The 24,299-nt window shown below is 36.2% G+C and overlaps 1 protein-coding gene across 1 annotated transcript in view; it reads left to right on the forward strand.

Moving 5' to 3' along the window:
* Positions 1-7,340: 7,340 nt before the first annotated feature.
* The window catches only part of LOC118751172 (neuropeptide SIFamide receptor-like), a gene marked incomplete at its 3' end in the record, with an annotated part of 32,070 nt that continues 15,111 nt past the window's right edge, over positions 7,341-24,299 (forward strand). Inside the window, exons 1-2 of the mRNA XM_036485943.1 lie at positions 7,341-9,337; positions 22,494-22,607. Coding sequence (XP_036341836.1) covers positions 8,409-9,337; positions 22,494-22,607 — 1,043 coding nt within the window. The remainder of the gene's footprint in view (positions 9,338-22,493; positions 22,608-24,299) is intronic.

Consider the following 24,299-nt stretch of genomic DNA (forward strand, 5'->3'; position numbering starts at 1 on the left):
CTGCTGGAGCGATTTTCAAGCCGAACTAGCAGCTATTAAAGCATTTGAATGTGATTAAACACAACGAGGTTAATTATGCGGTGTACTCTAAATACGTTGGAAAATATGTTGACATGGTTGGTAAGAGTGCGATATCAGGCAGATGATCTTGAATACTTTGTTTGGAAAATAAATATGGTTTGTAGAGCCCTCATATAGGATAGCGGGTAATTGATGGCCTAAATTAGATATGAGAAGATCAAGCCCACACTTTCGACTACAGTCACAAGGGCCACTGCTTTCTGGGAACGCATGCCAAGATGATGGGTCTTTTGAATGACTCCAGTCGTGGTTGACGCGTATTCAAAGAAATTGAGAATGTTGAGCATTACATATACCATTGCTCGGTGTCTGGCTAAACTGACATGTCACTAGTTAAAAGTATTATAAAATCTATCGACTATATCTAATTGATAAAATTGTATAACTCACATAAGAAGGAGAACTGATTTTTCGCTTTCCTTGTAGCGCAGGGCAGTCTAATGTACATACATTTTTACATAGATACGAAATCAATACCCATTGAAGAATTTATTTACCTATGTGTAGGTAAGTATGCACCCTAGATTACCTACATTTTATTTGATATATACTAATTTGATACGAAGTCACCGAATACCCTAGCTGTCACGCAACCAATCAACCTGTAAGACATTCCCTGGGGGAGAATTCGCATGCCTTTTAAATGTTTGTGTGTGCGATTGTATTTGGGTTACCTGCTTATTGTGAACAAACTTTTGTGTAGGTAAATAAACGAGTGTTCATACATACATACAAATGTACAAATAAAAGCTAAAATTACACACTATTATGTTTAGTGCGATTTCTTAGAACGTTTCTATAAAAGGAGAAAAAATCGAAACTAGTTGACTCGCCGTTTTCTGGAAAGGATAAAATTTATACATATACTATGCAGTGCGGAAAGGTCACAAAATATTTGTATGCCTTTTTTAAGAATATACTACCAAAGATTATCTTTTTTAAAAGGAGCCTTTTGGCAGTTAAATACGATATTTTTTTTTGAGTATTTATTATATCCGTTACGCCGTTATCCAGCAGACTCGAGACTGGTGACTATGGATGGCCATTCAGTTATCGACATTGTTATCGATACAAAAATCGGCCCATGGCATTTTATAACAACACATCGCATTAAATCACATGATATGACAAGGCATCACATCACATGATATGCCATCATAGCATATGATATCACATCATAAGACATCACATGGTATGACATAACACGATATGTCAGACACACCGTGTTTTTTAAGGTTTGGACCCACTTTGCGAGCGTTGGCTTAAATTGTTTGGTGAAGCCAACTAGCAACATTAAACAAGTCTCCGCAAACGCTCCTTTGTGGTGTTGTCGTGCTAGTCCTCTTTCTAGTGTTGACATTTTCAGTTCAATCGGAGTGTTTCCCTCCTTTTCTGAGCCGAACACTATGTCACTCCCTCTCTTGCAAAAACACTGCAATTGGGAGGTTATCAGAACTAAATATTTATTATTATCAAAATGAATGACCATATACTACGTTTATATGTAAGATATTTGAAAAAGGGTAATAATAATTTTTCAAATACCTAACTGACTGTTTACACAAAGGTGATTTTTTTTCAATGTTGCTTAATCACTGAAAAAGAAAATAGACCCAAAAAAAATGGCAACGTCTTGCGCTTAATAGCAAGTGGTATGTACCACTTATCAATACTTATTTGCGTAACTTAGTTTTTACATGTCGATGGTACTCTGTAAGAACGACGCAACTGCAATTTTCATATTTTTCAGTAGAGCGAATTAAAGATTTTACGCATCGTAATTTAGCAATAATATGTCTTGGAACGGAATTAGTCCGGATTATATGCAGTCATTCTGGAGGAAAAATTTTCAAGCTTTCACTAAGCTATCGACAGGTTTTGACTCATGCCAGACAGTTACAATTTTGTGTAAATAGAAACATTCACATTTTAGAGGTGTTTCAGCCTAATTTTTGGTGGCAAGCAATTAGCAAGTTTGTCATTTTCATTCCACAACTCGCAAAACGTCATACGTCATACATAAAGAGCCAGTTGCACTCTAAAACATTCTGTCCTTCAAGTAATATATTTCGGTAAGTTTTGCGTCGGGCACATTCAGTGCTTGCTATTTCGTCAGCTCTCTTAAAAAGTCCTCCATTAGTTGAGATTCAACAGAGGCCTCAATAGCCGCTTGGCTATCCGAGAAGATATTGAAATGAATATTTAAAAAAAATATAAGCTATAAAATAAAAAGCAAAAATATGCAAAAGGCACAAGCATTTATTGTAAAATGTACTAAAATATGCGTAATAAATATGCAAAAACAGGTATTTTTGTAAAATATGCAAAATCATACATTTACTGCAAAATATGCAAAAATATTCATTAACAATTGAATGCCATTTTAAAGGCAATTTCATGATTCGTAAAGCAAACTTAACCATTTCTATTTGAAGATGACCATTAAACTGTAAGAATACATTGATTGCATGCCATTTAAGTATTATGCAGGCTCAGAGTATTTGAATTCCTAAATTATGCCTTCTTAATCCGTTGTCCTATTTAGGTCAAATCTGGTATATGCAATTTTTAATTTAAGGAATCTGAGCAAGCACAATACTCACTACTCTCTGTATCTCTGCTAAGGAGCAGAGTAATACATGCCGAACTGGGGTACCAAAGCAGGGCCGTATATGCAGTGAGAGGCACCCTACAGGGAGGAGTGCTATCACCTTTACTATGGTTCATGATCTTAAACAAACTACTGGTAAAGCTGGACTCTCAGAGAATCAAAGCGGTGGCTTACGTCGGTAATGTAGCGATACTGGTATCGGGTCAGTTTCCTTCGGTCATAAGTGAAATTATGGAAAGGACTTTAAAGATAGTAGATTCCTGGGCCATAAGCTGTTCTCTTAGCGTAAACCCGGAGAAAACTGACCTTATGCTTTTCACAAATAAAACAAAATTACCAAATTTTAATAAACCAAGGTTCCGAGGAACGGAACTGGATCTGTCAATGAAGGTGAAATACCTTGGAGTTATTTTGGATCCCAAACTTAACTGGAAACCAAACATTGAGGAGCGTACTAGGAAGGCCACGGTGGCTCTCTATGCGGCCAAGAGAATGTTGGGCAACAGATGGGGTTTGAAACCAAGAATTGTGCACCGGATGTACACAGCTATAGTCCGACCCATAATCTCTTATGGGGCGCTGGTCTGGTGGCCAGCCCTTACTAAGGATTACGTAGTTAAAAAGCTAGGCGGAATTCAAAGGTCAGCAGCCGCTAGCGTAACAGGCGCAATGAGATCCTAACCGAAGGACGTTTTGAACGTCCTTCTTTACTTATTACCTATAGATATCTTCAAAGAGAATTCAGCTGCTAACAGCGCCATCAGACTGCGTGCCCTGGGGCTCTGGAAGAAAAGACCGTTCGGGCACGGTTCCATCCTAGACGCAATATCGTCTGAAATTAAAGCGCTGCCCACTGACTATATCCTGTCGAAGGCCTGGGTTCACCACAAACCCCGCACGAAATTCCCAAGCCGCAGTGACTGGAATCAGGAAGATTTCGGGTACTTGCAGGGCTTAACTGTCTTTACGGATGGGTCAAAGATGGAATGCGGTTTTGGTGCTGGGGTCTTCATTGAGCAATATAACCTAAAATCATCCTTCCGCCTACCAGACTATGCAAGCTTTTAAGGAGGCAGTAAGGTACATCAAAGACAATGTACCCGCGAGAACGCAAGTGAACATCCTCTCGGATAGCCAAGCGGCTTTTCAGGCACTTTCCTCTAACTCTATTAGATCTCAGCTAGTGGATGAATGTAGGAGAGAGCTGGCCTATATCTCTGATCAATACGAAATTACCCTAATATGGGTCCCGGGACATAGGGGCATCTACGGAAACGAGGCAGCGGACGAACTAGTAAGGAGCGGCTCCGCACTGGATATGTCCCACGCGGTGGACATGGGCGCCTCGCTCAGGGAGATTAAGACAAAAATTACCGAATTTTATCATTCGAAGGCCAGGCAGAGGTGGAACTGCACAGGATCCTACAGAATTACCCGGCAGTTCTGGGTGTCCTACGACCCACTCAAAACCAAAGCTCTCTTAGGAATGAGCAAAAGAAATGCCTACAATCTTACTGCAGTGTGCACAGGGCACTGGCCCGTTGGGGTACATGCCAAAAGGAAGGAGTGACAATCCACTTAAACCAACCAACCAACCAACAATACAATTTCGAGCGTTTTCATTGATCCCAGAAAATTATGTTGACCTCAATAGGACAGAGCTCGTTTTCTTACGTGCACTTCCTTTGGGAAAACTAAAAGCTGGCGGCGGTACCTCTTACAACTGTCCTAGAAAAGTTAGTTTCATGAAGGATTATTACTATACTAAATGCTAACATTTTAGTCTTATTCCCGCCGCATTGCAGGATTTTTTTGTTTACGTGACTGACATTTTTTGCCAAAAATTGGATTTGCTCACCGAAGCTCTTAGCTCAAGCCTTATTCACTCATTTTGAAATATACTAGCCAGAAATGCGATTGCTTTATAAAAGAGAAAACCATTTTGAAATGTGAGTGTTTTTACTCTCTACAAAATAATTTACGCAACCTGCCACCTCACATAAACGGGTTTTTCATTATCTTGGTACGCGGTTTTGTGCTTTAAACGACGATATGTGTAGCTGCAAATTATTTACTAAGCCTTTACTTCAGCATATTGGACATATTCTCTTTCAGCTCGTTAAATCAAACGTGCAAAAATAGCAAACCCTTCTTCTTCGCTTTAGCTAGTTTCCTGCTAGCAAAAGTAAATGGATAAAGCTCATTTAACGAATACTGTTAATTAACCAAAGCGCCGAGAAGTATGCAATAGTTTAAGTGTAGACACAATAACTTCCTGTTAACTTTATGCGCTATCTCTTACCGGTTACCGGTATCAAGTAACGCACATAAATATGCAACGGTTTTGTGTGAATCGATAGAAGTTATTTCCATTCAACAGAGTTATGGTGAATAAATAGAGGTGGTATCGCGGTAATGAATCAACGTGAACTCACACACTCACAACTCCTACATATACTCATCTTGTAGGGAATGTATCTAACTATAAGCCAACTTTAAGTTGATTAGGAAGGAGCTAAAAGTCACTTATTATCTGTATATACTCTTTGACGAAAGCTAACTATATTTCTATGGCGATTGCCGCGAAATAGTCAAGGGTGGTTTACCTCTGCATTAGATGTAGTCAAGGCTGGTTACCTCTGCATTTGATGTAACTTGTAACTAACTACTTTTGGACATAAAATATCAATAAGAAAAACAAAATAATTTTTTTATTTTATTTTTTTATTTTTATTTACTTTATTTATTTTATTACATTTCATATTTGTTTACATATTCTGCTGTAGGTAGCCCCATATTCGAACTCCGCCAGATATAACTTCATAACTTATTTGTCCTCAATTCGAAAAAGGATTTGCGAAGTGCAGGATATTTAAATAGAAACGAGTTTAAAGAAAACAATCTCCTTCATTACTCCTGCATTACTTGTCAACTAGTTTCAAGTTAGCTTTTTGTAGCTACCTACAAGTTACACATTTTATAGAAATCCCGCGAAAAAGCTAACTACAAGTGCGTTATTTTTTACCAATTGATAATTTTTTTCTGCAGGACAGTACGGGTTAAAGGTTTGGTACACGACTCGAAGACGAGCATTTTCAGCAATCAGAATATATCAACATTAGGGCTCTTCATCTAAAGTGATAACGGCATAAATTGCTTAAATTTACCGGTTTATCCGCATTCTGTCATGAACGCACCTTGGTAAATAATTGCATTAAATTGTTTATTATTTAATCTATCTGGCCAGTTACGTTTCATTCTTGCCTCGTCCATTTTGCTAATTTGCTTTTTATGGTTGAATTTTGCTGACGTCTACTTATGACCAAATATTTGATTTTCAGTAACCGATTTATCAATTACTACCAAACTCGGTGCATTTAATAACCTTGGTAAGACTGTTATAGTCTTTTAGGTAGTTTAAAGAAAGTTGGAACGACGAAAGTTGATACCTGTGCCGGGTATATAAAATTGGGTTTCGCCCGAACTTATACTTCTTTACGTTTTAAGTAAGCATTGGAAAATGTCCTTCGTACGCCATGTACGAGTATGTACGATAATGGCGATGTACGATATGGCGTATGAGTAACATCAGTTTTCATCGTTAGTAGCTAATTTTTTTATTTTACAAAGTAACAAGTTTTAGTAGAAATGGGAAAAGTCACAATAACAGCTATATTCTGGTTCAGTGACAAATTCTTGTCAAAGTTTTTTTTTACGGAAAAATATATGAAAAAGTTCAAAATTGGCAGTAAACAAATTTTTGTCACCAATAAAGAATTGGGCTATAAATCTGTTATTTATTCAAATTTTCCTTGTTATAGTGCGTTTTTTTCATTGAAATGAAAATATCTTGAGAGAATGACTTCAGTATTCACATATTTCGACGTTTTTTTTTGTCATTTCAAAACTTGTGACTTTCTCTACAGTGTAATCACTGAAATTGTTGAATGAAAACTTTATTAGTTGAAATTTTCCATCCAGACGGAACAATGTTATAAGTAATTTCATTTGCCCAATTTCCACAGGTAGGGAAAAGGACTAAAATTCCAGAGAAAAGTTAGTGGATACAAAGCAACGGCTTTTTCTTGAGCACTTAATTTTAGTCTGAGATAAAATGTGATTTACAGGTTTTTACAATGCTTTTTGTAGAAAAAAGTTTCTCACAAAAGTTATATAAGTATTTTTTCCATATAATCCGAGTCGATGGTCAAAGCATGTACATATATCCAATAAAAAAAAAAAACACGTCTTCCGGTAATTTTAACCCACTTCCGGTGTCGAAAGCGAATAGTTGATATTTTTGCGTTTTCTAGTAAAAATCATTATCAGCCCTTTCAGAAGGTGTAGACGCGTGGTCTTTGACACCCTGTATAAGTAAACATACGTACATATATAAATGTTTCATATTCTGGTCTGTTTTGGCAAATTTTCAAAAAACCAAAGTAGAACGGACAACCAACAATTTATGACCACTTTTACCAATTTCAATTTACAGTTCTTCATACTCAATGCTATACTACAATGTTATTGTACTTAATACATATTGGCAGTATCGGTAATAATAATAAATCTTTGCTAATTACAGGTGTGGAAATCCAAGCGAATGGGGCTGCATTTATGCTTGAAAGCCCAACAACGAAAATCAGAACAGCAAACAAAACTTGAACTGAACCCAAAGGTGCAGAAATACTGAAATTCAATTAAATTTTGGAACAAAAGCAAACGCTGTACGAGGACTAACTAACTATTGCCGTAAGGAGTAAATGGCAAATTTTGTGATTTCTGAATAAACCGCAAATGAAAGTAGCGGAAGCACAAATTATACGGTGTGTGAACTAACCACATTGCTAGAAAGAACTCCTTATGCAGACGAGTATCACATATGCAGCCAAGCGGGTGCGTTGGTGTGCATAGCCATACAAAACATATTGCAGGCGGAGAAGCAACGAGGTGGCAAAGAGTTGTTCGTTTTTATACTTGAGAGCGTATATATACTTTTGGGTTACCAAGTTTGAATGCAAGCACACAACGTACATACGTATGTATGTATGTATGTATGTATGTAGATAAATGTTTATTTACAAAATGAGGAAAGCTCGCATTTCAAGTTAGTAAAAAAGCCAGTATTTGAATTTCGGAAGTGCAAAGCCAAAAAGTAACTTTGATTGTTGTGCGACTTTTTGTTAAGTACAAGTATTGTGGTTGTGGCAGAAGAGCTGAGATGAAGATAAAGGCAGTGCCGTATGCTGTATATGAGTACAAAGTACATATATGATGGAACGGCGAGAGAGCAAATGAAGTAAGTTTGTAGAGCAAATTGCCTTCTAGCAGTAGCAGGAATCACAAATATAAACTGTGCTACATACAGATGTATAAATGTAATATGAAAGTCAGAGAGGCGTACAGGGCGTATGTGAAACTTAATACAGAAAGTGAAGAAGCATGTACTTGAAAGAGATATGCATGTATGTATGTGTGATTATGAAAATTCAAAGCCCTTTGGCAATGCGAAGTATCTCCAGCAAACATGAACATAATAAAATATGTGTAACTTTACCTGAGCCACTGGTGTGCAAAATTTAATAACGACAGTTGAAATAACGAGCTAAAAATAACAAAAACAAAGTAATACTTCCACACACACACACACGCCAACCGGCATACACCCCCACGTTCATCGGCCGACGCGCCTATTTATCCACAAATTGTGCACAGTATGGAGCAATTTATGCGCGAATATGCCGTGCGGAGCATCCTGCCACATCTGCACACCTCCGGTGGCGGTGCGGTGCAGCGTTACGTACGCTATGCATTAAACTCGGCTATCGCGAATAGCCGCAGTAGCAGCAGCAGCGGCAACGACAGCCTACTCACCGCCGGCGAACTGGACGCCTACAGTGCCGAGAGCAGCAGCGACTATTACTTTATCACATCAGCATCCGATGCCCAGCAATTGCATAACGACAGTGAAAGTGTCATAGCTGCAGCGCCCGTGACATCCGCTGAACTTATGTCGCAGCGGCTGACCTACAACGAAAGCAGCAATGATGCCGCCGCCGGAAGCCCATCCGTACTGGTCTTATCATCGGTCAAAATGACAATGAAAAATGTAGTCAATTTTGCTAGCACCACAGCTTCAGCGGCAGCGGCAGCGGCATCTACAGCCATAGATGCAGCCACAGACGTGGAGTTTGATGAGGCGTATGGCTTTGACGATATTAATATAACCAGCATTATCTGTGATGATGATACAGCGCAGAATAGCACCGAGGAGGTATCGGCGCTGTCGACTGTCTACTTTAAAACCGCCGTCTATCTGATGTACATTCCGATTTTTGTGTTTGCGCTGCTGGGAAATGGTACTGTGTGCTATATTGTGCAGTCGACACCACGCATGCGCACCGTTACAAATTATTTCATAGCCAATTTGGCTGTGGGTGATATACTGATGTCGCTATTTTGCGTGCCCTTTTCGTTTGTTTCGATTTTCATTTTGAATCATTGGCCTTTCGGCACAGTGCTGTGCAATCTGGTCAATTACTCACAGGCGGTGTCTGTGCTGGTGAGCGCTTATACGTTGGTCGCAATTAGTATCGATCGATATATTGCGATAATGTGGCCGCTGCGACCGCGAATAACGAAAAGGTGAGTAGAAAGTGAAAAAGAACATACATATATATTTATATTGAATTGCTTGCATTTGCTAGTGTAATTTAAGCTTAATTCAAGTTGACTTTAGGAAATGCGTTTGTTTTTTAAGAAAGAAATGACCGTTATTTAGGGAAGAAAAAAATCTATATATTTACTATATGTATATACAATGAATGTCTTGTTAAACAACGTAACATAAAAGAACGTAACATAGAATAACACTACATAACATAACATAATATAACATATCACAACGTAACATAACATAATATAACATAACATATCATAACCAAACATAATAAAGCATAATATAACATCCCATAACATAACACACCATATCCATAGCGTTTTATATTTTTCTTTGTCTATCTTTATCCCTATTACGTTCTTCATATCTAACTTTGTCTATCGTCTCGTTTTCTTTATGGTTTTCTTTTTCTATACATATTTTAATTTTTACCTTTACCTGATTTTTATATTCATTCTTTATTCCTTTGCATATTCATCCCCACCGTTTTCATTTTATTGAGTATTTAAATTTACCTTCTTTTTGAGTTTTCTTTCTGCTTCTACATAATCAACTTTACCTTCTTTCTTGTATGGTTCTTAATCTACATAAATCTTATTCCTAATAGAATTGATTTTTTCGCTTTCCTTTAAACTATATAATTTTAAATTTGAATAATCAGCTTCAAAATACCTTTATACTAGGAATGTTATCCCGGCCTTTTTAGGTTCCGAAAATCCCGGGCTTCTTGGCAAAAAATCCCGAGATTTTTCGAATTTGTAATTCGCACTGATGGCAATAATAAAAACCAGTAATGGCTGTATTTCTTTTTTTTTATACCCGAGCGCACTTGTGCACAAGGGTATATTAATTTTGTTCACATAACGGTTGTTTGTAACAGCCAAAACGAATCGAGATAGATATAGACAAATGTATACATAAATGATCAGGATAAAAAAAGAAATCGATTAAGCCATGTCTGTCTGTCCGTCCGTCTGTCCGTCTGTCCGTCTGTCCGTCTGTCCGTGTACACGATAACTCGAGCAAAAAATTGAGATATCTCAACGAAATTTGGTATGTAGGTTTCCCTTAATCCAAGGTAGGTTGCTATTGAAAATGGGCGAAATCGGACTGTAACCACGCCCACTTCCCATATAACGGTAATTTCCAGAAATACGAAAACTGCGATATTTTAGTAACTACTGAAGATAAATCACTCAAAATTGGTATTTACAATAATTTTTTGACAAAAAATAATAATATTATACATTTTTGGAAAATGGGCGTTGCCACGCCCACTTATGGTTACATGTGTATATCTTGGTAACCGCTGTACCAATTTCTACCAAACTTGGCACAGTTGTCGGCCTTCGCACAGCATACAAAATCGCCTAAAATTTTTAAAATCGGACGATAACCACGCCCACATCCCATATAACGGTAATTTAGAGAAATACAAAATCTTCGATAAATCAGTAAATATTGAAGCTAATTTATTCAAAATTGATGCTTGCAACAATTCTTTACCAAGAAATACGTTTGTGATAAATTTTTGGAAAATGGGCGTGGCACCGCCCACTTATGATCACATATATGTATCTCAGTAACCGTTCTACCAATTTGTACCAAACTCGGTGTGGTTATTGTGCTTGCCACATATAAGCAAACCGTTGAAAATTATTGAAATCGGACTAAAATAACGGCCGCTTCTCATATAACGGTAAATTTCAGAACTGCTTGAAACTTCAAAATTTCGAAATCTAAGGACTCTAATTTACTCAAAATTGATACGCCCCGGCTTACCATATAGCCGTAGCTTTCGGTAAGGCGAAAAACATATATTTAATACGTGCGCCGGGTATTTAATGTTCGGCTCTGCCCGAACTTAGGCTTTCTTACTTGTTTATTCTATAACTAATATTTTTTTATATGTAAAAATCTTAATATTCGCAAAACCATCGGCCAAATAAAGTAAAATTGCGTTTTTAGTTTTTCACTCTGACGTCACTAATTCAAAAATGATTTTAAAAATTTAGTGAAATTTGCTTAGACAAGAAGTGTGGGCATCAAATTAAAGTGGAAATACTGTAGAATTTAAACAGATAAAATGTTTTGGGGCATAAGGACTGGTAAGTATTAAAAATGCCCTTATAAAATTTTATCCTTGATATATCGCAATATTTGTTTTAAAAAAAATTATATGTTAAGGACTTATATAAACTCGATAACACCCTCGAATTTCATCCTTCTAACTTTATCAACTTAAAAAACTACTTATTCGTCCTTGTGAATCCGAAATTTTACTTTATTTTTTAATTCTGAAGAAATTTCCTCTTGCATTTTGTACCCATATTTTCATTCTACATTGCATTGAATTTTTTAAATATTTTTTTGGAATCAATCATTTCTTTGAAATTATGAAGACCTTTAAAATAAATCCTCACGTCAGAGCGAAAAAATAATAACCAAAAATCCCAGGATCGTAAAAGCGAAAAAATTGTCATCCTTACTTTAAACCATATATAATTTTCCAAACCAAAGAAGCAGGGTTTAGCTCTAAAATGGGTTAAAGAGAGCATGTTTGCCTATTTGTGTACAAGGTTATAAGTGAGTAAAAGCTATTTAAGTCTGAACTGGCCCAAACTGGTTTCGATGTAAGCTCGAATTGGTCAAAAGTAAGCCCCAAATTGGTCCCGAAGTGAACCCAAACTAGTTCCGAACTAGTCATTAACTAATGGCGAAATGGGCCTGAACAAAAAAACGTCTCAAAATAAATTTAATCAATGTTTGAAAATGATCTATCTGATAGGTGGCCGCCAGCAGAGTTAATGTAGGCATGGATTTTTTGTATGGCATTCCGCATCTCGTTCGTCAAGATTGGTATTTTTGAGCGTCCGCGGCTTAGATAAGTAAACTGGTATCGTCCAGTAGTCGAAATTCGACAACATAAACTTTTGAATTTTACGTGTCACCAATACTAAATCCTTTATGCGAATTACTATTTTGAAGTCCACCAGCATAATATATAGCAAATTTACAGGAAAACTTAAAATCGAATTGCGAACGTTAATACGGCATTGATTAATGCTAATTCTACCAAGTCTCCTGCAAATTTCTTCAGTAGCTTTTGAAATTAGACCGAAAAAGAAACCTCGACTTTCATTTTTTAAAAAATATGCATATGCATTTGTATGTATAGATGAGATGTTCATCATTGACTAATATGTAAGTACGGTATTGACAACATATGTTGCTGTGCCAAATTTCAGAACGTTAGCATAAGCGGTTCCAGAGATAAGCGAAATAGTATACACCACTTCTTACTCTCTGCTTTACCTTTGAACCATCCCGTTCGTTCCTCGGAGGAATCTATGTTTCAAAGCCATTTTAAAAGCTGAAATCTGCAAATATTGCTTATTTAAAGCGGCTAAATAAAAACATTTTAGAGCTTTTCGCCATTCACAAAATTCAAAAAAGCAATCAAAACCAACAAAATTTTTTATAAAATCTCTTTTAAGCCTCACTTTTGCATGTGCATTTTTTTTATTATGCCGGTACTTGCATGTCATCAAATGTTGGCTGTCGCACAAATTCATAATACGTAATACTCGAAACTAACCTTTCCACTTTAAAATTTTGGATGTGTGTACATGGCGCGTCAAGTGTCATGAAAAAATTTCACATCAGGGTATTATTATTCCACCATGGATTCGAGTGAAAACAAAAAGAAACAAATGAAATAACGGCGAGAGAATTTTTCATCAATGCTAGCAAACACCAAAATTCCTAAAGTTGGCTCTCAGCGATTGTGCCTTATAAATATTTTTGTAGTGAAAGGAAGGAAGCTAGTTAATTGGCACAGAGCTCGTTCAAAACCTTTGCAGCCGACAATCACTTGTACATATTTTGTTGCAAATAAACAACCGTATGGTCATAAAAATTTCATATTGACGCGTGTCTGTCGAAATTCACCGTTTTTTTGCACTTGGAGCGTCTAATAAAGATTTTGTAGTGAAAGAGCGAAATCCGGAGAAAAAATTGCACAATTTCATACATGCGCTACACTGTAAAAATCGCGACTACTACATGCACGCACGTAAATAGAAATCTCTGTTTTATTGAATTATTCATTTTTCTCATTACGCCCATCCCGCCAACAGAGTAGCACACAACTAATCCATGGTATTACTCCACGGAGTACCGACCTTTTGGCAACGCAGCCCAATAAGCATCGCGCAGTGATTACGATCCTTAAAACATGAGCAATGATCGGGTAACAACAAGTTGGTGTAGATAAACCAGTTGGTACGCTATTGCATTACATAGGAGCATTTTGAAAGCACTACAATATGGCCCAACGATTTTTGCAGGATAATACTCGTAACCAAAGTGATAGGCAGCTTGCCAGCAGTAAAAAATTCAACAACAAACTTTTGCAGTAATAAAGTTGCTCATCCGATACGTATGTATGTATGTATGTAGGTAGGGCCAAACGCACCAACATTCTCGGTTACATCAGTGATGAGCAGCGCATAGCAGGCAGAACTCCATAAGCAAGTGCAAAAGTTTTGCATATTTACTTATGTATGTATGTATGTATACCTGTGTACTTGATTCGAGCAATAAATGCGTGCTTCTAAGCTGAGCGGATTTGGTGCAATTGGCCGCAAGTTACGCAGTTGCGCGTAGTTGTGTTTGAGCCGTTCAGTGCAAAAATTGATTAACTCCATCAACAAAAAGTTGGGAGATGCGATCAAGTAATGTACATTATTATTTTAAATTCCATTTATTTTATAAAATCAAATAAATAATGTTGTTATAAGTATTATGTACTATTGTATGTCATATAAAGTTATTAAAAACGTAACGAGTTATAATTATATCAAATGCTTTGACATTTAAGCATTTAAGATTTTTCGAAAAGTGGAGTTAATCGATGTGTACACTGAACGGCTCATTTATGTTCGCATTTACTTGCAACCAACAACTAATGCGTAATGTACGATGTCGAAAAATTGCGCTGTAAAGAAGCAAAAAAAAACAAAGAGCAATTCGCGGGTATCAGGCAAACATATGTTGCTAACCTGTCTGTTGCCAAAGGGCCGCATAAACATAAACGAGCTCATAAAGTTTATGGTTGTGTGTGTGTGTGTTAGTACTAAGAATAAGTTTGTTTCTAGTTGCCTCTTCAAGCGCTTACTTCCGTTGGGTTTTACATGTTTTTAGTTCAGTGCTTTTTGACATTTATGACATAAGCATGCAAGAATTTTGTGTATAAACTACTGCGCTGGTTAGTTGGATGGATTTATACCTACATACGTACATATGTAAATATGTCTATGAGCAAGTAGATATATGTTTGTTTTCTTTCAACGATTTTAGCATGCGGAAACAAAGAGTTTTAGAGAATTGTGTACGTGGTTGTGGTTTTAAACAATTTAGACTGTAAGTTCTTATTTAAATACCTTCCATATTTTGCATGATTGATTTAATTTTAAAGGAATTTTAATACTATCGTAAAAATAATGAGTAAAGGCAGACATCGTAGTATCGAAGAAGACAGCAGAGAAGCTAAAGTTATATTTTATACTGTAGATTTTTAGTTACGACATCGATCGCTTGACAGGTAAGTTTGGGATCGGTAAAGGTGGCATACCTCCAGGGGGCTCACTTACATAGCTAATGAATGTTCATTGTGTTACCACTGAAAAGAACAAAAAAAAAGATTATCCTGGAACGCTATACAAGGTAATCAAATAAAAGAAGAAAATCGCTGGGTGCTATATATGAAGTTCCGCAAGCAGCTGATGTCCACTTTAGAGAGTTGCTCTGGGGCAATCATGAAGTACGACCCGATATGTTTTTTGTATTTGTCCAAATGCAGTCCCAAGGTTGCCATAGGTACCCCAATAACTTCCCTTTCGCTGGTGATGGCTCCTACGGTGTACAGGCAGTGTGCCAGTTTATCGGCACAGCAGTTTTCCGCAATATCGCTGTAATCCGAAACCAAATCAGTCTGGTGTTGAAGCAATCCGTGGCTATAGAGAGAGAAGTCACGCAGACTCAGACTTGTTTTGATCTTATCAGCACCTGAAGTTCTTTGGGGATACGTAAGAGGATAATCCTGCTTTGGGGATAAATGTTATTCTTATATTCCTCCAGGACAATTGGACGTATCCACCATCTATGCAGCTCGCGTAGATAGGAGTCAGCCAACGGTATGCCAACTCCGCTGATTTCTGCAGCTGAGCAAGAATGATGCCGTCAGGTCCCGGTGACGTTAAAGGCTTGACAGTACTCACATCAATATTCCTTGGTCGGCAATCAGCTATAGCGCTTCCACAGTCGGCCATTAGAAACAATAAATATTGCAATGATTCCTTGAATAATCATTATTAAAAAAATTGCTAAAATAAAATAACATAAACGGCAAAATTTTTTTTCATTTCACTTTTAAATGGGAAATAATACCAACATCTGAGTTTTTATTTATTTCCAACCAAGGCTATGAAGAAAGTAATATTCACAAAATATTTTTACTTATGAAAAGTCCAAAAAAATATAAGCAAAGCATCGTCGAAAGTCTGGAAAGGCACCTTTAGCAAAAACAAGAAATCGTGAAATGCAGACATAGTATTTCGATGAGTGCCCACTCTGAGAAACATTATATTAGGCGTTAATTTATTTCTTACTTCCCATATACACCACCCCATTCGAAGAAGTAATAAATAGAATATTCATAAGTATGTACATCAATAAGCTATTACGTACCACCCAACCTGCAACAGCTCACACGTCATCCATTCAGGCGTGTAACAAACAAAGTGCTTCCACCACAAAGTGGCAAAATTGGCTGACGACGTCAAAGCGCCTATCGATAGAGCGCCAATCGTAACACGAACAGCTAAAATAGAAACAAAAGCACACAAAGCTATGTATATATGTACATACATATTTGTGCTTAGCATACAAAGCATGTTTGGTGCCATGGCGCTTAAGGCGTAACGTAAATTTACTTAGGAACTTAATATTTCGTTATACGGTCGAATGAAAACTAATGGAAATTTAGCGCCATGCAACGCCTTCAAATTCATCGCAAATAACTATTTAATGTACACTCATATGTGTATGCTTACGCACTGACGCAAAGGCTTGAAACACACACACACACACACACACAAAGCCATACAGTACTTTAGTTGGTGGTAGACCAATTGGTTAACAGACAAGTGGACAAACAATGGTGTTGGCAGGCTGACACAATCAAGTAACGCTTTAAGCTGTTAGTCAAGCGCTCAAGCATGTCAGCTGCTTGCTGTTCATTGAGTCAGGCAAACAATGCATCGTAACGCACAAAAACTCTTATACGTAGTGTAGTGCAGACCATGTTAAACCATTAATAAAAAAAATTTGAAAAATAAAAGAAATACGCTAAATATTTATTTTTCGAAAATCAAGAGTATGCTGTGCTTTTCGAATGCGAAAAATCCTCATATGCATACAATCGCTTCGATATTCTTGATATTCAATATTTGCCTCTCAGCGGTTACATATTTAGCTGCACCCGCAAGTGCTCGTTTTTATTGAATAAATACAAATAGGCCATTAATTAAATGTCATTCAACTAATTGTTGTCGTTAACATGCGCTAATGGGCATTAATGTACTAAATGTTTGTTTTTCTTCTTCTTTGCATTTACACTGTTATCGAGTTTCTGAATAATAACGGCATTATATTTACATTCATACACACATATGTAAGCCGCGTATTGTTTAAAACTCATAAACGTCATTATTATTAATTTTGAAGCATCAATAAATGAATGCACATTGGATAGTTTGAGCGAAACAAATAAAAGATGTTACATGTGTTTTCTATTTGTGAACAGCTGCTAGTTAATAGCAATAATGGTTGCTCACCACCGTTGGACAAAAACTGTCAGAGGCTTTTATTTAAAAACCAAAATATTCAAAAACACTGGAGAGAAATAACTCTAGCCATATTTAATGAAGTGAGGCGTCCTAATATTATTATTAATAAAATCGAGCTAGTTTTTATATTTCGTTTATTACTCACTGCAGTTGTTAAAGATTTCTTATTAATTTTCATTAACTGCATTATTCATATTATGTAAAAAAAAAAATGTTTTTATGCCATTTCGTTCATTCTTTCGTAACCGAAGAACGCTAGAAAAAGATAAAGGTTTTTTGAAAGTAATAATTTAATTTTTCTCTGCAATATCGCCACAACTCAGAATTTTATGTTTTTTGAGTTATATAGCCGATTATGTTTATAAATAACCATATTTTTCTGTGGCATATCGACATATGCTCAATTATTACCAATCCGAAAGGAGCGTAGTTTTACCATTTGTAACAGAAGTAGGCAACCCTTACTACTGAACAGTGGCACATCATCATCATCGGTAAACTTGAAACTTATACTTTATTCTACTAGCTACAAACCCGCATACTCAGAAACTTTCTAGGAAATATAATTAAAAAAGATTGAAATTTTTACGGAAGTTTGTTAAATTTATTTTATTTTTTAATATTGCACACAGTTTGAAACTTGGATTTACACAGGCTTTATTAAAGAATTATTCTTTCCGAATGAACTATATTTTTATAAAAAAATCTTCAAAAAAAAACTATTCAAAATATGGTGCGGCTATAATTTTTTCGACCATTTTATTTATATATACGTATTCGGCAGTAGATGAGTTTGCAGGGGAGCGTGCCACTATTTTTTAGCTTCCGATACTTTTCTGTAAACTTTAGTGGGAAAAGTTATAGTCCAGTATCCAAAAATGGAATCGGTAAACCGGGGAGAATCCGCATTTCATCCACTTTTTATTTCGGAACTATTTTTGCCATTAACCGCAATTAACTTGTGTATTTACTTACATATGCTGTGATAAGCTTATAAATAATTCCCTTGACCTGCGCCATCTGGATTTCAATATCCGAAATACACAAAATACACACACACACTTTTTGTTTCCTTCTGTCAGTTCCAGCAGCCTTACTGTTCTTGCTCATGTATGCGTTTGTAAAATGCTGACGAAAGATTTTTTTGTGAAAAATCAATTAATGCCCTATATTTTGACCAAATAAGATATTAATCAAAATTTCTCATTTACCAAACGAAAGGAAATAATTTGATTTTTTGATTAAAGAAAATGAATACAAAATCACTCGAGCGGGGTTCGAGCAAGTTGCTAACAAAAAAGTAACACATTTTTTTCAAAAAAATTTTTGCCTTAAAATGCTAAAATTTTGGTAAATTTATATCAAAATTAAAATTTTTCAAAACAATATTGCTATTATACATAAGAACTGATATCTCTGCTAAACTTGATTTGCAAGAGCACTTTATAGGCTTAAAATGGACGCCGGAACAAACCAATATTTAGCGTTGTTTATACGCCAGAACACAAACTTATGACTTATGAAAATTGACATTTCGATAAACCTGGTATTTTTTCTTTTAAACGATGCATTTTTCTTTCCAAATGCTTCACCGCTCCTCGTGCAATAAGCGTTTGTGTGAAGCTCTAAAAATCACAGCTATAACATTTACGCAAGGTATCCATACCGAAACGTAAGTCGTATTTTACGTGAATATATGGGTTGAATTGCCATTTATTCCGTTCGCTTAAGTAAAACCTTAACTTTTTAGTTGACTCAATTTAATCGAGTGTAATGTAGTGTAGAAGAAAGAAACACCGACAGCAGTTCTAGCTTTAATTTTTCCATTAAATCAGCAACCATATATTTTCCTAAATCACATGCAATAAATTGAGGAACGAAATTAATAAATTTCTTGCAATTAAGGGAGACCACACAGCGTATACGTAATGGCATTGTGTGTTGAGCCGAAGTTTATGCTACTCATACTAAATACTACATACTACTAGCCTGCCCCTAACAGTACTGCGAAGCATTTTATTTAGTACTTTTTGTCAACAGCATAATTTAATATTAAATACCGCGAGTGCCACAAGCAGCTCAACTTATGTGCCATCATATTTCTTCTGCACGCTCGCGCAGGGCAGCCCTTCACTTTAGCGTAGCCAAACATAGCCCTTATACATACGTAATAATAACTAGTTGGCATTATGCTAATACATACTTAATTTTTATGATGAAAACCAAAGCACTGCTGGCTTTTATTGACAAACAATGGCATAGATATGATGTATGTATGGCGCAAACTGGCTGAGCATACGTCTAGATATGCTTTGGCTTCATAGTTTATTCATAAAGCATGCACACATATTTATGTACGTCCAGTATGAACGTACTATGTATGTATTTGCTTAAGCTTGGATAAATGCTTTCATGAAACTTTCAACGAGTCCGTTGTTGAGCCAATTTAAGTACATAGACAGAATATGCAGCATTGAGGGGTCACTGGGCTCTTTCTACTTATACATGTATGTATTTTTCTTAACTACATACATATAAATATTTAACAATTATTTTCCTTTTACACACATTAGTACATATGTACGTACATATATATTATATGCACTCGTCTTCTGATTATCAACTCAAATATTCTTCTTTTTCCTCTTCTTTATTGGCGCTGTGACCGCCTAAGCGATTTTGGCTGAGTCTAAAACAGTTCGCCAGTAGTTTCTCTTTTGTACCAACTGACGCCAATTGGAAATGCCAAGTGTAGTCAAGTCCTTCTCCACCTGGTATTTTAAACGGAAAAGAGGCCTTCGTCGAATTCAGAGATAAATGAACTCAATCCCAAAACTATGAAAAATGGTGGTATATGAAAACGTTCCCGTAGCCGTTGAAAACAGCCAGGGGGTAACCCGTATAATCTCAAATTCTGATGACACATTTACCTTTAATACTGAGATGAGGTATTCTTCGAATGGAAATATGCACAGAAAAAACTGGCGTGACACCTTCTGGAAAGCTACATTATCACAGGATGCATACCTGGAACCATTTTAAGCTAAACCTTGAGGGATTATATTCTTGCCAAGACCCAAAGACATAAGCTGAAATTGCGTCGCATGCGGGCAGCTAGTCAAACTAATAAGAATTAGGCATTCGTGAAATAAAATTTTACGATCGGTTTGGATAAGGTTTAGCGACTTAACCCCGCTTTGTTTTCGCCGTTACTAAATACGATAAACTGTCAATTTAAATGTACACGCGTATTCAAAAATACCAGGAAAATTGTTTTGCTGGATTCATTCATGTTGCCAACACGCTGCAAGCTTTTGCACAGCGAGAACAGAATACTACTTTGCTGAGGAAATATTGTGGAATTGCACACTTATTTCGCAGAAAGAAATTTTATATGCAATTTGACAGCTTTTTCACGTGAAACAGGAACAGAATATTATGCTTTATATAAAAAAAAAAACGCAAAAGCCGTCAGCAAAAAAAAAAAAAAAGTAATTTTCAAGCAAAAAAAGTTAATTTCAATTCTCATATAAAAATTTAATGGCGGTTTCGTTTATACCAATAAATGTTAATAAATGAAAAGGCAAACTTTTTTGTAGAAACGAAAACCATATACGAGTATAGTTAAGTTATTCATAATCCAATAATCGGATCTAAACCAAATTGCTATGGAGCCATCTCTGAGATACTTCCTTTCCGATAGAAAATCAAAATCCGACAGAAGATCTAAATCCATTGACATGGTTCAAGGTTATCCGGTAACATACATAATACAAATATATATTCCAACGAATTGACAACCTTGTCCTTTTTTGAAGTCTGTTGAAAATAAACGCGATTTTGCAGCCGCTCAAAATTTGCACCGGATTCGATTATTTTTAGGGTTCGGGTAAACAATGAGAATAGTCCAAGGAATTAACTCTCGTCTTAATTTTCATTTTAGTGGAAATAAATATCTTTTATTAACAATAAGACGGTGAGGATAAGAGTGAAATCATATTTTCAATTTAATTTTACAGACGTTTCAAGTTTTTTTGTTATACGATTAATTTGCGTAATATAAATACGAAGACTTACCATTACTTACTTTTGTTAAAAATCCTGCTGAACACGATACGCGAATTTTTGAGCTTTCCGCCATTATATAAAATATTTTATTTCTTAAAGGCGGATTTATCGTTTTAGTTCAGAACTTCTTCATATGTGGTTGCTGTTGCATTTCTCTCACAGAGAGTGAAAAAAAACAGCAACCAAATGGAAGAAAAAGTTCAGTACTAGAACGATGAATTCGCGTTAAAGCAGTTAAAATTCATTAATTGCACGCACACTAAAAAAAATGCTCTGCCGAAGCTGCCCACCTCCGTTTAAGATCCTAGGTAGACAAAGTCTTCCACTACTTCAAAGTTATAACTGCCAAAAGTGAGGTGTGCCGCAATATGCCACGACTTCTCATGTGTTGCCACAGGGTACTTTGCCTTGTCCTCGTCCACTGGTAGACGTGCGCCTGTAGCTTCGTTTTATAAGCTGAAAAATGCAGCGATGCCGTCTCAGGGTTTCATGCAGAAAATATCAATATCATCCGCATACGCCAGCAGGATAGTTTTTTTGTTGCATATGGTGCTGCTGCGTTTCAGATTTGCTGCTGGTCTTAGATACAGGAAAATACTTTATATTTGGTTGAAGCCCTAACTTAGCTAGAGAAAACCTTGACCAATCTCCTTTTTTATATGTCGCCATTTCTACCATCCACTGAACTGCATAAAAAAGTTTAGTATTCGACCTGGTGAAATTCGACATACCTACTATAAAAAAGGCACTGCGTTAAAGCAAAATTTCTTTAGCAGAAACCCTGTTTTTTTTTTGTTATTTCTCTAAACAAACATAAAACTAATGTGTAAACACTTACACAAATATGTATATGATTTACTGCGGTACATCACGACGCACATAAATATGTATTTAAAATGGACGCGAAAACATTACTGACTAAAACGACTTCACAAATGTACTTAATTTATATTCATAATAACACAATAACACAATAACACATAAAGCCAATTCATATCAAGCTGCAATGCATATTTTAGCTGAATGTATTCTTTCACTCGAGACAAAATCTTTTTTTTTTTGGTTTGCAGTAGATTAAGTGTTTGAAATATCCATAACATGAAAGCTTTTTATTCATTTTACGCATTATTTCCCTCTCCCATAGGCTTGCAAAGTTCATCATAGCTGGAGTTTGGTTCATTGCCTTGGCCACGGCGGTGCCCATACTCATCGTATCCAAGTTGACACAGCCGGAGCGCTGGTTTGTCGAGTGTCAGCGGTGAGTGAAAATCATTTATATTTTACACTTTTATCAGCAGGATATGTATGTATATTTATGTATAAACGTTCCTCGGAAAATATGCATATTTAAACACAGGAGAGGTCGAATGCCTCCGAGAGATAATTTTTCAAATTAAATATATGAAAATTTATACACGACAAAGTTGGCAACTTTGCTTTACACAAGCGTATTTAGACAAAAGCTTATGTATGTATGTATGGGGGTATGTATTCACTGGAGCATTTTATGAGCTATGCTGCTGGAATGGGGTTTGCCTTGTAACATTTTTCAAAACGCTTTGACCCATTTATTTTCTTTTGACTGCCTGTATCAAGTTGACATATTTGTGGGGAACTGCAAATACAAGGAAGCATTCTATAGCGCACATTTCTAAGTACTCAAGCTGTCAACACAGTCTATGGTTGCCGTGAATAGTATTCACTGAATACTGGTTGGTTGCAGAGATTTGCAAAATATGACATTTTCAATTATGTTGGCTCGCGACAAAGTACGATTCTGAGATGGTAACCAAGCAAAGCAACCAAGCGGTGAGGGAAAAAAATGTGCAAGTAAAAGATTAAAAAACAAGTTGAAATATGAGCACAAAGTCTGCTCATAAAAGTAGTGCGGTATATATGTACATATGTAGATACTCGATTTGTTTGTTGGTTTTGCTCAAGCCCACACAAACTGCTGTGGTGTAAGACATAGCAGTGAAATATGGAAAATACACTATGTGATGGACTTAGAATGCATTTACATAAATGGTTGCAAACTAGTACGCTCACTCAGCCACTTAGCAGCGAAATTCTCAGTTTCATTTTACGTAGCATTGCGGTCTCGTTTATGATTGCAAGTTCCTGTCGCGCAGTCATTGTATCTGTTGAGTGCTACTCGAATACATATATATTAACGTCAGCGCCACCGCTTTTCAAGTGTAACACGGCCTAAATGATGGCTTGATTAAGTGCGCATTCAGCGGAGATGCGACATGCAACGGATTTGCAACATGACAACGCCTCGACTAGAGAGTTAAACTGCTGCTATAATAAGCTGCAAAAAAAAAAAGACGCGAGTTTACTGCTACACTAAACTTTTACAAGACTTTTGCAAACTTTTTTAGCTGTAGTCAATTTTAAAGGTCTCAAAAGAAATATGCAAAATACTATAAACTTGAAATTCAAAACAAGGTTCCAATGAAAGTAAAATGAAGACTTGGATGAAACTCTATTATTTTGATGATGACCACGGTAAAAATTTAAATGATTATCATTTTAGGCTACACAAGTGTTCACGTTCAACAGACATACCACAGATGGTACGAGATGGAGAAGACCTCACTTCCAATTAGCGTCAGCTGATTTAGTGTGAACCTATGCTATCAGTTATAAAGTTGCAATGCTCCATTTTTACATGGAAAAAATGCAAGGAAAAGTCGGAATTCTGCTCCATGAAATTTTTGATAGCCTTAAACTGAGTAATGAGGTTATATCTCTCGTTATTTCAAACCCTTATTTCAACGACTGGCGGAAGGATACTTAGTTTTAAATATTCAATTATTTAACAGACAAATTCCATTTATACTCATATGTATGTTTGTACAAATATGTATAGATATCAAATACAGATTTGAAACTGTTTATATAGTATACCTAATTCGTTTTTCATTGTTAGAACATAGAAGAAATA

The sequence above is a fragment of the Rhagoletis pomonella genome, unplaced genomic scaffold (assembly GCF_013731165.1).
Source record: "Rhagoletis pomonella isolate Grant_MI unplaced genomic scaffold, Rhpom_1.0 Rhpom_scaffold_00578, whole genome shotgun sequence".
Taxonomy (NCBI): Eukaryota; Metazoa; Arthropoda; class Insecta; order Diptera; family Tephritidae; genus Rhagoletis; species Rhagoletis pomonella.